General features: G+C 39.2%; 1 protein-coding gene across 1 annotated transcript in view; it reads left to right on the forward strand.

The window, feature by feature from the left end:
• LOC134659887 (cilia- and flagella-associated protein 91-like) overlaps nucleotides 1-8,200 on the forward strand; it is a 52,341-nt gene extending 44,141 nt beyond the window's left edge. The window contains exons 18-24 of the mRNA XM_063515595.1: nucleotides 1,302-1,421; nucleotides 2,146-2,235; nucleotides 3,212-3,328; nucleotides 4,365-4,484; nucleotides 6,288-6,398; nucleotides 6,771-6,899; nucleotides 8,139-8,200. Of these exons, the coding sequence (XP_063371665.1) occupies nucleotides 1,302-1,421; nucleotides 2,146-2,235; nucleotides 3,212-3,328; nucleotides 4,365-4,484; nucleotides 6,288-6,398; nucleotides 6,771-6,899; nucleotides 8,139-8,200 (749 nt within the window). The remainder of the gene's footprint in view (nucleotides 1-1,301; nucleotides 1,422-2,145; nucleotides 2,236-3,211; nucleotides 3,329-4,364; nucleotides 4,485-6,287; nucleotides 6,399-6,770; nucleotides 6,900-8,138) is intronic.
• The last annotated feature ends 3,585 nt before the right edge of the window (nucleotides 8,201-11,785 follow it).

The following is an 11,785-nucleotide window of genomic DNA, read 5'->3' on the forward strand; positions in this document are numbered from 1 at the left end:
CTATCCAGGTACTTTAGGCGAATCATCGAGCCTATAGTGGGCACCAAGGATCGAGACTAGGAAGACCATATTCGGGCTCATCGACGATGCTGAGATTAAAGAAGGTGAGGCTCTTTAATGCTTATACTATCCTGGTACTTTAGGCGAATCATCGAGCCTATAGTCGGCACCAAGGATCGAGACCAGGAAGACCATATTCGGGCTCATCGACGGTGCTGAGATTAAAGAAGGTGAGGCTCTTTAATGCTTATACTATCCTGGTACTTTAGGCAAATCATTGAGCCTACAGTGGGCACCAAGGCTTATGATTGTCAGAAGGACCGAGACCAGGAAGACCATAGTCGGGCTCATCGATGATGCTGAGATTAAAAGAGGTGAGGCTCTTTAATGTTGTACTATCCTGGTACTTTAGGCGAATCATCGAGCCTATAGTAGGGACTATAGGCTTATGATAGAAGGACCGAGATCAGGAAGGCCATATTCGGGCTCATCGACGATGCTGAGATTAAAGAAGGTGAGTCGAACCATCCCTTATAATTGATGAGCCTGGCAGTGGTGGGTGGTGTGGTGGAAATTAAATAAAAGCTTCAGGAGTCTTCAGACATTAATATAATTAAATAATAGGAAATTGGTTATCGAAAGAGGGACCACAGACAATCTAGACAGCCCTTATAAACTAGTGTATCACAGACAATGTAGAAGGGTGGATAAAATAAAATAAGGAATTCCATTCATTTTCAATAATTAGTTTATATCAAAATCGTTTACAGGTAATTGTACAATAAAATGACAATAATAAAGATATTAATTTACTTAAAAAATAAATAAATAAATCCATCCCTTATGTCAATCTCTTGCTGAAAAGTTCACGCAACCTTATTTATGGTAGATTTAAAAAGAAAGTAAATGTTTTCCGGCCAATCCTTGTCCATGTAAATATAGTTTTAAAAAGTAGGTATATGTGATAGGCCTCCTCTGTGTTTCATATTTGTCTATTGCGAAATTGGGGCATTATCTATGAAAAGGGACCTTATTGTCGATGGCGCTTACGCCGCTCAGCGTCGCGCGGCATTGTATTTATATCGGAGTATCGCTAATAATGGCGTAAGCGCCATCGACAATAAGGTCCCTTTTCATAGATAACGTCACAATGTATCTATAGAGTGTACCTAAATGTATCAATAGAGTGATTCTTAAGGAAGATTTAGGTGTCATCATCATCATCATTTTAGCCTAGGTTTTGTGTAACCCGTGCGAAGCCGGGGCGGGTCGCTAGTACCTTAAAAAGGCTCTTGTTACAGCACTATGCATCCGCTGCGGTCAGCCTTTGGACGAGGAATGCCGCTGCCTGTCCTGCAAGATCACCATGGAACCGAGGGAGACAGAGCATCGACAAGACCCGCGCTGGAAGTACACCAGAGGTACCTTTTTTGACTAACTGCATAACGGCAGTTTAGCAGAATTTGCAAGAACATATTTAGAGCCCGTCTAAGGGAACGTTGCAGCAACTTGAACAGGAAGAAGTGAGGGAGTGCCATTATAAACGTCATATTTTTATAGAAATTTGATATTAATGGTGTATCATTTTTTTTTATCAGTTTTTGTGCTGCCGGGGACAATAACCTATTGTCAATAGGTAGTAGCGTAGTTTGTTAGAAGAATGTTATACTACTGTCTACGCTTTCTACTAATATGCTAGCAGATGACCCAAGGGTTTAAATAGCTGCCATAAAAATGTACGTTTGGTTATTTAAAATACCATAAAAAAGAGTTTAAGAGTGACCCAGGAGACGGTAACCATTGGCACCGAGTTACAAGAAAAAGTTAATTCACCTTGATAATTAACGCATTCACTGCCAAAGTTTTCGTAGCGCCACGCACGTAGCCGATTCTAGCGTTTACTCACTTTGTAGAGGAAAGAGCCCGCCGAGTTTTATTTTTACTTATTTAACCATCTTATTTAATAAAAAACTGGCAAACTAGGAAAGTGCCATCCTGCGAGACAGGCATAGGTGTCGCGAGCAATTTCTATATCTTGCAACAACTTTAGCAGTGTTTAACCATAGAATAAGTTTAAGAAATCTTGTTTAATCATAAGTTTCACTGTTTCAATAAACTATTTTGTATTTTTTTTATTTAACACAGGTGCTCCCATCAAGCGTACGAAGACCACAGGGGAGCGTTTCCCGCCCGCGCACGAGGCGCGGCGGCTGCTCAACGCCATCGTGGATGACGGTAACGATTTCATTAATGTTACAACCTCGGCCTTCCACTCCTTATACGTATGAGTCATGATTACATTACCATCAAAACTAAATATCTATAGACATTTCTATATTAGCTTAACAAAAAGAGATACTTTATGTTATTGTCTCTTGTATCTTATCTTATACCTTTAAAAGAGAAATTCTTGTTTATATATTTCGGGGATCTCGGAAACGGCTCTATTTCGATGAAATTTGCTATAGGGGTTTTCGGGGCCGAAAAATCGATCTAGATCTTCGCTCTGAGAAAACGCGCATTTTTGAGTTTTTTTATGTTTTCCCAGCAAATCTCGGTCTCGCAGATATTGTAGAAAAATTAGATAAGGGGTCGTCCATTAATTATATCACACAACATTTAGATTTTTTAGAATGTGGCCAACCGATCATTTCATAAAATGGTTAGCACATCATGAAATTATCAATTCCAAGATCTGACAGCAACATAAATATATACCTATTACAGTACATATAGTGCTACTTTTCCGCGCTAGTGCGGGAATGAGCACTTTCAGTGCCGATGTTGAAAATTTAAAGGGCCATATCTGTAAAACGTACGATACACGTGCGAATAGGTGATTTCGCAACTCGTTTCGATTTAAAACATGAACGTGGTGAATTTCCTACTTTGTAATGTAGGTAGGTACTAATATATTAATGAATAATAATTGAATAATTTTACGGTTTAGACTCACTTGTTTTAAGTCACTCGCGCGACATATTTCGGAGAGCCTAGGTCTCGTTTCTCAAGCACTAACAGTGCGAGCAGTGTGCCGCAGTACGCGATACACCGCCGTCGTGAACGCTGCTCGCACTGAAAGGAGACCTAGGCTCTCCGAAACATGTCGCACGAGTGACTTAAAACAAGTGAGTCTAAACCGTAAAATTATTTAATGTTAGTATGCCTCAGTTTAAATTCGAATGATTAATAAGTTATTGATGTTATGCAGCGGTCTTGGAGGCTCGTCGTCGCTACGGCGACCGCCAGTTCATTCGGCGCGAGTACACCGGAGCCCTACGCGAGATGCTGGAGGGCGAACTGGAGGCCAGAGACCTGCTCGGACACGGTCAGTACCTACATAGTATAAAACAAAGTCGCTTCCCGCTCTCTGTCTGTATGTATGCTTAGATCTTTAAAACTACGCAACGGATTTTGATGCGGTTTTTTAATAGAGCGATTCAAGAGGAAGGTTTATGTATAATTTGTTAACCCGTGCGAAGCCGGGGCGGGTCGCTAGTAGCAGTATAATTTAAGTCTATAGTATATTATTATTAATATCAAGTGACGATTAAAGGTAAAAACTAGCGTGACTCATATTTACAAAATTCGCGCGGCGCGCCATATCTTTTGTTGCCTTCTAATTTAGTGTTCGTTATTCAATCATGAAATAAAGGGTAAAACAGACTTCAAGTTCGATTCATACGTGTATTGTTTTATTTATTATTGGAATGTGATACGACTGTGATACCTCTGTAAAGGATGAAATAGGGATTGTACGTTTTTATAAACGGTAGCGTTAGTATTTTACAAAAAAATGTCACAAAAACGGTTTAAAGCGTCACTGAAAAGGTTTCCACTCAGCTTGGTGTCAAGGTATCTTATGGATACCTTGACGCTGGTCTTCCGTGGAAACCCTTCCAAAGAACGCAAGTTCGTATATTTAACTAAACCTATAAGAAATTTATAATAATATATTTATATTAACTCACATTTATTGACGGATCTAATGCGAAATTTATTCAATTACCTTTATTTACCGACGTTTCGACACAGGTTTCACTGGTCATGGTCGCGGCTAACCACCACCAGTATGACCAGTGAAGCCTGTGTCGAAACGTCGGTAAATAAAGCTAATTTAATAAATTTCGCGTTAAACCCGTCTATAAATGTGAGTTAATATGTGTTCAAAACGCGAAGGTTTTAAATATTATAATATATTTATAGACTGTTTGCGGGTAGTTACACCACACTTATAGGTGGATGAAGTCCACCCGTTTAGTGAAATAATATCAATATCTAATAAAAAATATATACCTACTTCTATATTCCGTACTCTTGTAAAAAAAAATTGATTCGATTTATAAACACATAACTTTTTTCAGTGCTCGACCTAGCCACCGGCGTGACTATGGCGCCCGCTCGCCCGCGGCGGGACTACGGTTACGTGATGAGACGGATACATGAAGACGCTCTGGAGCGTACGGAACCTCCGACGGTACACGGTATGAGTAATACAACATAAATACTTACTTATTGTTCCTGCAAAATATATAACTTTTTTTTTTATTATTATTTATTTCAGAAAATAGTTTCCATAATATTAGTAACTTATTATTACAACTCTTAACCTATGTATAATGAAACGGAAAAAATATGCGATCTTACCGCTAAAAAGCGGTAGGTACAGTGGGCCAAGAGAGTGGTCTACCAGTTTTGACAAAAGTTTCTGCGAGATCTAACGATCGCTAAGTCACTGACATAATATTACAATCGACCTTGTTGTCTCATGACGTTTAAACGAACCTCAACCGTAGGGGAGCGTTCAAGTATTACGTAACGCAATTTTTGGACATTTTTGACCCCGCCTTCCCCCCATGTAACGCGCCGTAACGTTTTTCTGTACCCCCCCTTCCCCCCTAGTAAAACGTTACGTAACCACCAAGTGACCATTTTTTTACCTAAAAGCCACAATTATGTGGCGTAAAGTACCGTAAAGTGGCGAAAAGTTCTGAAAGGTTAAAAAACAATGTTACGTAACGCGTAGTTCAAACCCCCCCTCCCGCCCCTGTAACGCATCGTAACGTTTTACAAGACCCCCCTCCCCCCAAATTCGTTACGTAATACTTGAACGCTCCCTAGGGTGGTAGACCACATTTTTGGCCGACTGTACCTATTATAAGCGAATGTTGACCGCTCTTATTGACGGAAGCGTTCAGCCTACCCCCGTTTTAACTTGGGCCAAATGCTTTTGGACCTCCGGATGTTCTCCTCTACAGGTTTCGTTCAATTCGTGAAAATTTGTGACCAGACCCAACCCAAGTCTGGTTAAACGGCTCCCGGAGTTCCAAAACTCCGGTAGCCGTTTAAGAAGTGTAACTCTTACGATAGATGTCGCGCTAGTGCCTCCCTAAGGCTCATATTTATAATTTAGTATAGGTTTAACTAACATAGGATTAAGGAATTAATAAAATTTATTGTGGCATTCTCCTACTAGTCAAATCAGTTTCTTTTTTAGTAACTGTCAAAACGATTTGCTAATATGCAATTTATATGAAATATTACACAATACCTACTTTTTATTTATTTATTTATTTAAACTTTATTGCACAAAATATATACAACAATGTACAAATGGCGGACTTAATGCCAAATGGCATTCTCTACCAGTCAACCATAGGGCCAAACAGAGATACCTTCAATTGGTGCAGAGAGAATTGGTTTTATATTTCTATCCGATTTATCAAATAGAACTTGTGTTTAAAAATAACTGCTATCTATGTTTTACAAATAATTATCTGGTGCTTTATTTCATGCATGGTGTGAAATAACTTATTTTAATTACAGTCAAATACCCTATTGTGTATTGTATATGTGGTGGAAATATTCTCGGTATTGGTAGCTCAGATGGCATATATAGCACTGGGCTAGCGATCCAGTGAACTTGAACCCATGACATTCAAGTCTTATAGTCGATTTAGACTCTAGCGGTTTAGACTCTCGCGCGAGCCACGAGACGAGCCGCGAGCCGAGCCACGAGACGAGAGTGTAAGCGGTGGGCTCGCGGCTCGTCTGGTGGCTCGCAAGCTCGTCGAGCTAATATAATTTAAACACTAACGGCACGGCATAAGGTTTATAACCGAATGACAAGCCGAACGCGAGTGTAAGCGGTGGACTCGCGTCTCGTGTCGCGGCTCGCGGTTCGTCTCGTGGCTCGCGCGAGAGTTTAAACCGCTTTTTACCCAAGGCAGTGAATTTTCCCATATCACAGACATCCTGTATAATGGTATATGATGTAACGTTGTCAGAGCGGATGGCGCTGCCCTCGGAAATGCGCGCGCGCGCGCTGGCCGAGGAACTGCGCCGCGACCCGCGCTGCCGCTGCCTGGACACGAAGGAAAGAGTCAAGTTTGTTTACAGTGAGTTCTATGCGTACCTACAATCTATTGCTCACAGACACTCAGGCAGTCTAAATAAAACTTAAATAAACTTAAACTTAACTGCCTGAAAAAAAACCTTTTGGATACCTTTTAATCGTCGTTAATTAAAAAGTTACGACAGGTCTCTTAACATCGATTTTGCGTAACAGCACAGGATGAGCGGGCCCTAGCCAAGGTGACAATCGTACATCGACTAACACCAAACGAAAAGAAAAATTGTATCGGGGTTACTGCCGGCCTACCCAAGGAGACAATCGCTATCGCTACGTCAGCGAAACGCTTTGTGTCTCTCTATCTCTTCCATATTAGTGCGACAGTGACAGTTGCGTTTAGCGTGTACAACATTTTCAGGTAACATATCGGAGAAAGAGAAACAGAGGATGCTGCCATCAGAACTGAGAGAGTTAGAAGACATGCGGCGCTGCAAGTGCGATATACCGACCCCTACACCCAGTCTACCCAGTGCCGTGACCTCGCCAGGTTGGTCACTTACAGATTATATTATAGTATCCGCAGAATTAAGTGGCGAGCACGGTCATAAATCATCGGAATCATGCCATCTCTTTCGCACCTGCACGGCCTTATGGAGCGGGCCGTGCAACAATAGTGCAGGTAGCGGTAACAACAATAGTGACGTTTATGACCCTGCTCGCCACTTAATTCTGCGGATACTATAACCATGAACCTAGTATTTTAACTGGACCAGGCATGAGGGGTGGGGGAAATGACCGAACGGGATAGCCTTATGTATCTTTCAGTAGGAGTAACAGCGAAAGCGCTATTATTGTTTGTCCTTGTCACAGTCTCTCATATTTTTTTATTCCCCACCATAAAATAGTATGGATTATGGTGGGCAACAAATAAATTCAACCAATCATAGTGTCGCATTGCGTAGTATGTTTTGTCCCTCACGGACGCACGCGTATACCACTTCTATAGGATCCTACCTTCTATGATATTAACACATTCAGTGCCAGCGCCTGGCAGGTTCCTGGCAGTGAATGCGTTAAACTTACGGGTCACTCACGTATTAAGTCGATACACGGTGGCTAAAAAATAACTGCATTCCCATTTGCCAGGGAGGTTTTGGGATTATACTGAGCAACTTTTACTATGGTACCAACCCCGATATCGTGAAAAAAATGTTTAGCCACCCTGTATATTTCGATTCATAATGAGAAGCTTCAACGGGAGCGGGACCTTGGCAGCTGCGCGCTGTGCACGGCAATGTCAAATGATTATCGATTGGTTGCATTTGTCGACGAAAATTACCCAAGGCTGGATATTTCTTCTTCGTGGATGTCGTTTTATAGATTTCCAGCCAGCCTATTATGGATAGCTTTATCCATCTTTATCCACGTGATAAAATAACTGTCACTGTTTAACACCGTGGGAAAGAAAGTGACGGACACCGTTTTATCACGCTGTCACGTAGACAAGAACGACCATCATATCCGTACAGGGGTTTTAAATTTCATGAAACCCAAACTTACGTACTCAGAGTCTCAGACCCAAAATTGCCATATATAAAATAAAAAGGGTTTTGAGAGAATGAGCCGTGTGCGCCCGAGGGTGACCCTATCCTAATAAAAAATTGTACACGTACACGTCATTAGAAATAGTTAAAAGCACGCATTAATTTAAAGTGGGACAGCCTAATAAGTTACTACAGTTTCTGTATTCTAAAAACTTTCAGTTTGCCCCTTTTACTTGTTGCAGATGACGTCGACAAGGAGGCTTCTAATGTCAGCTCTGAGGTCAATGACACCAAGTTAGACTGATGGATGTCACCATGTTAACCCTTTGGCTGCCAAAGACGTCAACTGATGCGCGCAGCTATTACCCAATATCAACCTTCGTGCATTCCGACAAGGCTCACTATGACGCGCCGCGCATCACAGGCGTGGCCTGCAAAGGGTTATTTTTTATTTTTGATAGTATATTATATTATACCTAGTTAGTTTATTATATTGATCATTTATTTTTACCATTTTCTAGTCAATATCAATTATACATACTTATAATGCCAATAATCAAGATAATTAAATTAATGAGTCTATAAAGATGCCATACCGAAATACCGTGTATTATTTAAAATTTCCGACATTTTCCCATAACAATAACGTTATCCTAAACCAGCACGATGGTATCAGACCGGGTGTAAAGGGTTATATTATATCGGGCAGATCAAGAACATAAACACATTTTATTTATATCTATTTTATTGCTCGAAATTATGGGCAGTATCGACAATCGGTATAAAATAAATATCCATACATGTCTATAAAAAATCGCAATATTAGGCAAAAGTTGCGTACTCACTTTATAAAGCTTATTTTACAATTAGTATAACGGTGCAACACTTACTACTTAAATTATAATATTGAGGTTACATTGGGATTACCTCAACTTTTACCTCAAAGTCAAAGTAACCTCAATTTGTTCTCAAGTGATTTGATTCGAATACAGTTGACATCAGAGATATGTTAACACTTTTATATCTTGTTTTATTGTATACTGTACAGTCGCTACCAGACATAGAGAGAACAAGGTGTAAAAAAACAACTCGGTATGAATGAACTTTAACGCCTTTGCAATAGAGGCGTGTTCAGATATTTGTGAACACCGCTCATTCATGTCTGGTTGGAACTGTAATAAAATAATGCTAAAAATCTTTGAAGTTAACCGTTTTGTTTACATAATATATGATTCTAGCTTTTATTATGAAAATGCATCTCTTACCGAAAAATACAAAATTGCTGTTAACTAATTATTAATAGCTGTCAATTAAATTGTCAATTCCTAGTTATAAAATTCAATCGTCCGACAGAAAAGATTATTTCGTAGAAAATTTAGAATTTCATTTAAACTGTCCTAGATTTATTTAGTAATGTATAAAATCTATCCTGAACTCACAATTTTCTACGATATAAATCGTCCAATAAGAATGTTGAGCTTTCTAGTACATTTTTTTTAAATATTTCACTGAATTGTATTCGTCGACAAATTTCTGAATTTAAAATTGCCAGGTTTTGATGCTCAACATATTCCTGCCCTGTTACTGCAAAACAGTGTATAGGAAATATGTAATAAGATACGCTGTTTTGCCGTGACAGCGTAGAATCATGGTCTGACTATTACGGTTTAAAATCGAAAGTACTATCTATGAACGTAGCCATTAAGAAGCATATTGTATATGATAGAAAACTTATCACAGCCAAGGGAAAGAAACTTGAAATAGTAACTCTTTGGTAGGGTCTACGCGCCAAGTCTAAAGTTTTTTAAAGAGGGCATTTCAAACTTTTATCATATTTAAGCCGTAATAAACATCTTTTAGTGTAAAGTGATATACAATATTGAAGTCTTTCGACCAGCAGGCTTAGACAATCCGACGCGTGGACATACAATCTTATAGCAATAGTAGGATGTTTGCAACTTAATTTAACATATAAAATCTACGTAGGTACGTTACCTATTTACGCGAGTGAAGTACATGTTAGTGTGGCTTGAAATATTTGTACATAATAATCATTCGTTGAGATCAAATTTAGTCGAGTTTTATTAGAGACGAGGGTCGTTAGACCCGCCCCGGCTTCGCACGGGTTAACAAATTATACATAAACCTTCCTCTTGAATGACTCTATCTATTAAAAAAACCGCATCAAAATCCGTTTCGTAGTTTTAAAGATCTAAGCATACATAGGGACAGACAGACAGCGGGAAGCGACTTTGTTTGATACCACATATGTAGTGATAGTAACTAACAAAATTTGTTGTCTAATTGATTATTGATATTGAAGTATATTTAGATAAGTAGTTTGTAAAGGTCATGCTTTCATAATTTTCAGATATCCGTCGAGGTTAACATTATTACCTCAAAACCAAAGTGACTTTTATCTTACCTCAAATTCGTTTTGGGTTCACATATCGAATTAATGTTCAAATATTACAAGCCAATATAGTTTTTTATATAATATAATCGTGTAATAATGTGTACAGCGTAAAATGCGACTAAGCTATATTAATATTAATTTGGTACTTTAATAGATATTTTAATGGACATATTCCCTGCTGATTGTGCCCGAGAGCCTGGGTTAAGCTTTTATCACATCTACACGGTTGCCGGGCATATGTTTTAGGAAAACCGGTCGGCAACCCTACAAAAGGTGCCCGGCAACCATGTAAATGTAATAAACGCTTTACGATCAGAATTGTTTCACTGTTTTACTACTTCACATTTAGTTATTAAAATTATAATATGCAGGAAGTTTTAGTACCGTTACTCACATAGGGCCTTCATATCTTTCGGGTCATGTCTCTAGTCTCCTATGACCAACTGGGTGGCTCGGTAATAAGGTCCATTTTTGATTAACAAAAAAAGTTACAGGAACGCGCATTGAGAATAGTTCAAACTGGGGTAAGTTATTTTGAAAATCGTAACTTTTTAAACTAGAAACAATTTCTGTTGTAGCAAGAATCAAATACTTGGGCAAATAAACAAACATTGCATTGCAGCCAGGGATCGGAACCGGTTTTTTGCAAAAACTTAGAAATAACCATATTTTTCGAATTATTTTATACTCAAAATGTAGGACTCAGTTGTGTTTTTGGTTACGACTTCGTAATATTAGATTGCCCAATTAGAAATGAAGTAATTAGCAAAGAACGAAAAAATACCGTTTCCGTTCCCATACAAAAAATACCGGTATCCGATCCCTGATTGCAGCATAGAGAAAAAAATACATAGAGTGCTCACTCCATACATCAGTTTTAGTACTAAAAAGACTATTAGCATCTAGCATCGAGTAGCGGAACTATCAGTACTGCTACTTGACATTAGATGTAGCAGTACTGATAGTTCCGCTACTCGATGCTAGATGTAGACACTGAAATGAATAGTCTGAACTGATGTATGGAGTGAGCACTCTTGTCTTACTTATTTCTCTATGCATTGCAGTAACGTAAATATTGCCGTTATATGTGTCATTTTTCACCAAAGGGGTACTTATTGTCGGTTGTCAATAACACGCTATTTCCATAAAGCTTCAGTTTGAAATGAACCTTATCGACAACCGACAATGTGGTACCTTTTAATTGAAAACGTCACAAATGTAGTGTTATTGGCTTAGTAGATATGTGACGTTATCTGTGAAAAGGGACCTTATTGTCGATGGCGCTTGCGCCTTTATTAACGATGCTCCGATATAAATACAATGCCGCGCGACGCTGTGTGCTGTGTGTGTGTGTGATCGACAATAAGGTCCCTTTTCATAGATAATGCCCCATATTAGCGATTGACAAAGTAAGGGGGGCTTTCAAAGTCACCGCAATGGGTCAACTATCCGGTTGTACAGTCGACATCAGAT

Source organism: Cydia amplana, chromosome 25, assembly GCF_948474715.1.
Source record: "Cydia amplana chromosome 25, ilCydAmpl1.1, whole genome shotgun sequence".
Taxonomy (NCBI): domain Eukaryota; kingdom Metazoa; phylum Arthropoda; class Insecta; order Lepidoptera; family Tortricidae; genus Cydia; species Cydia amplana.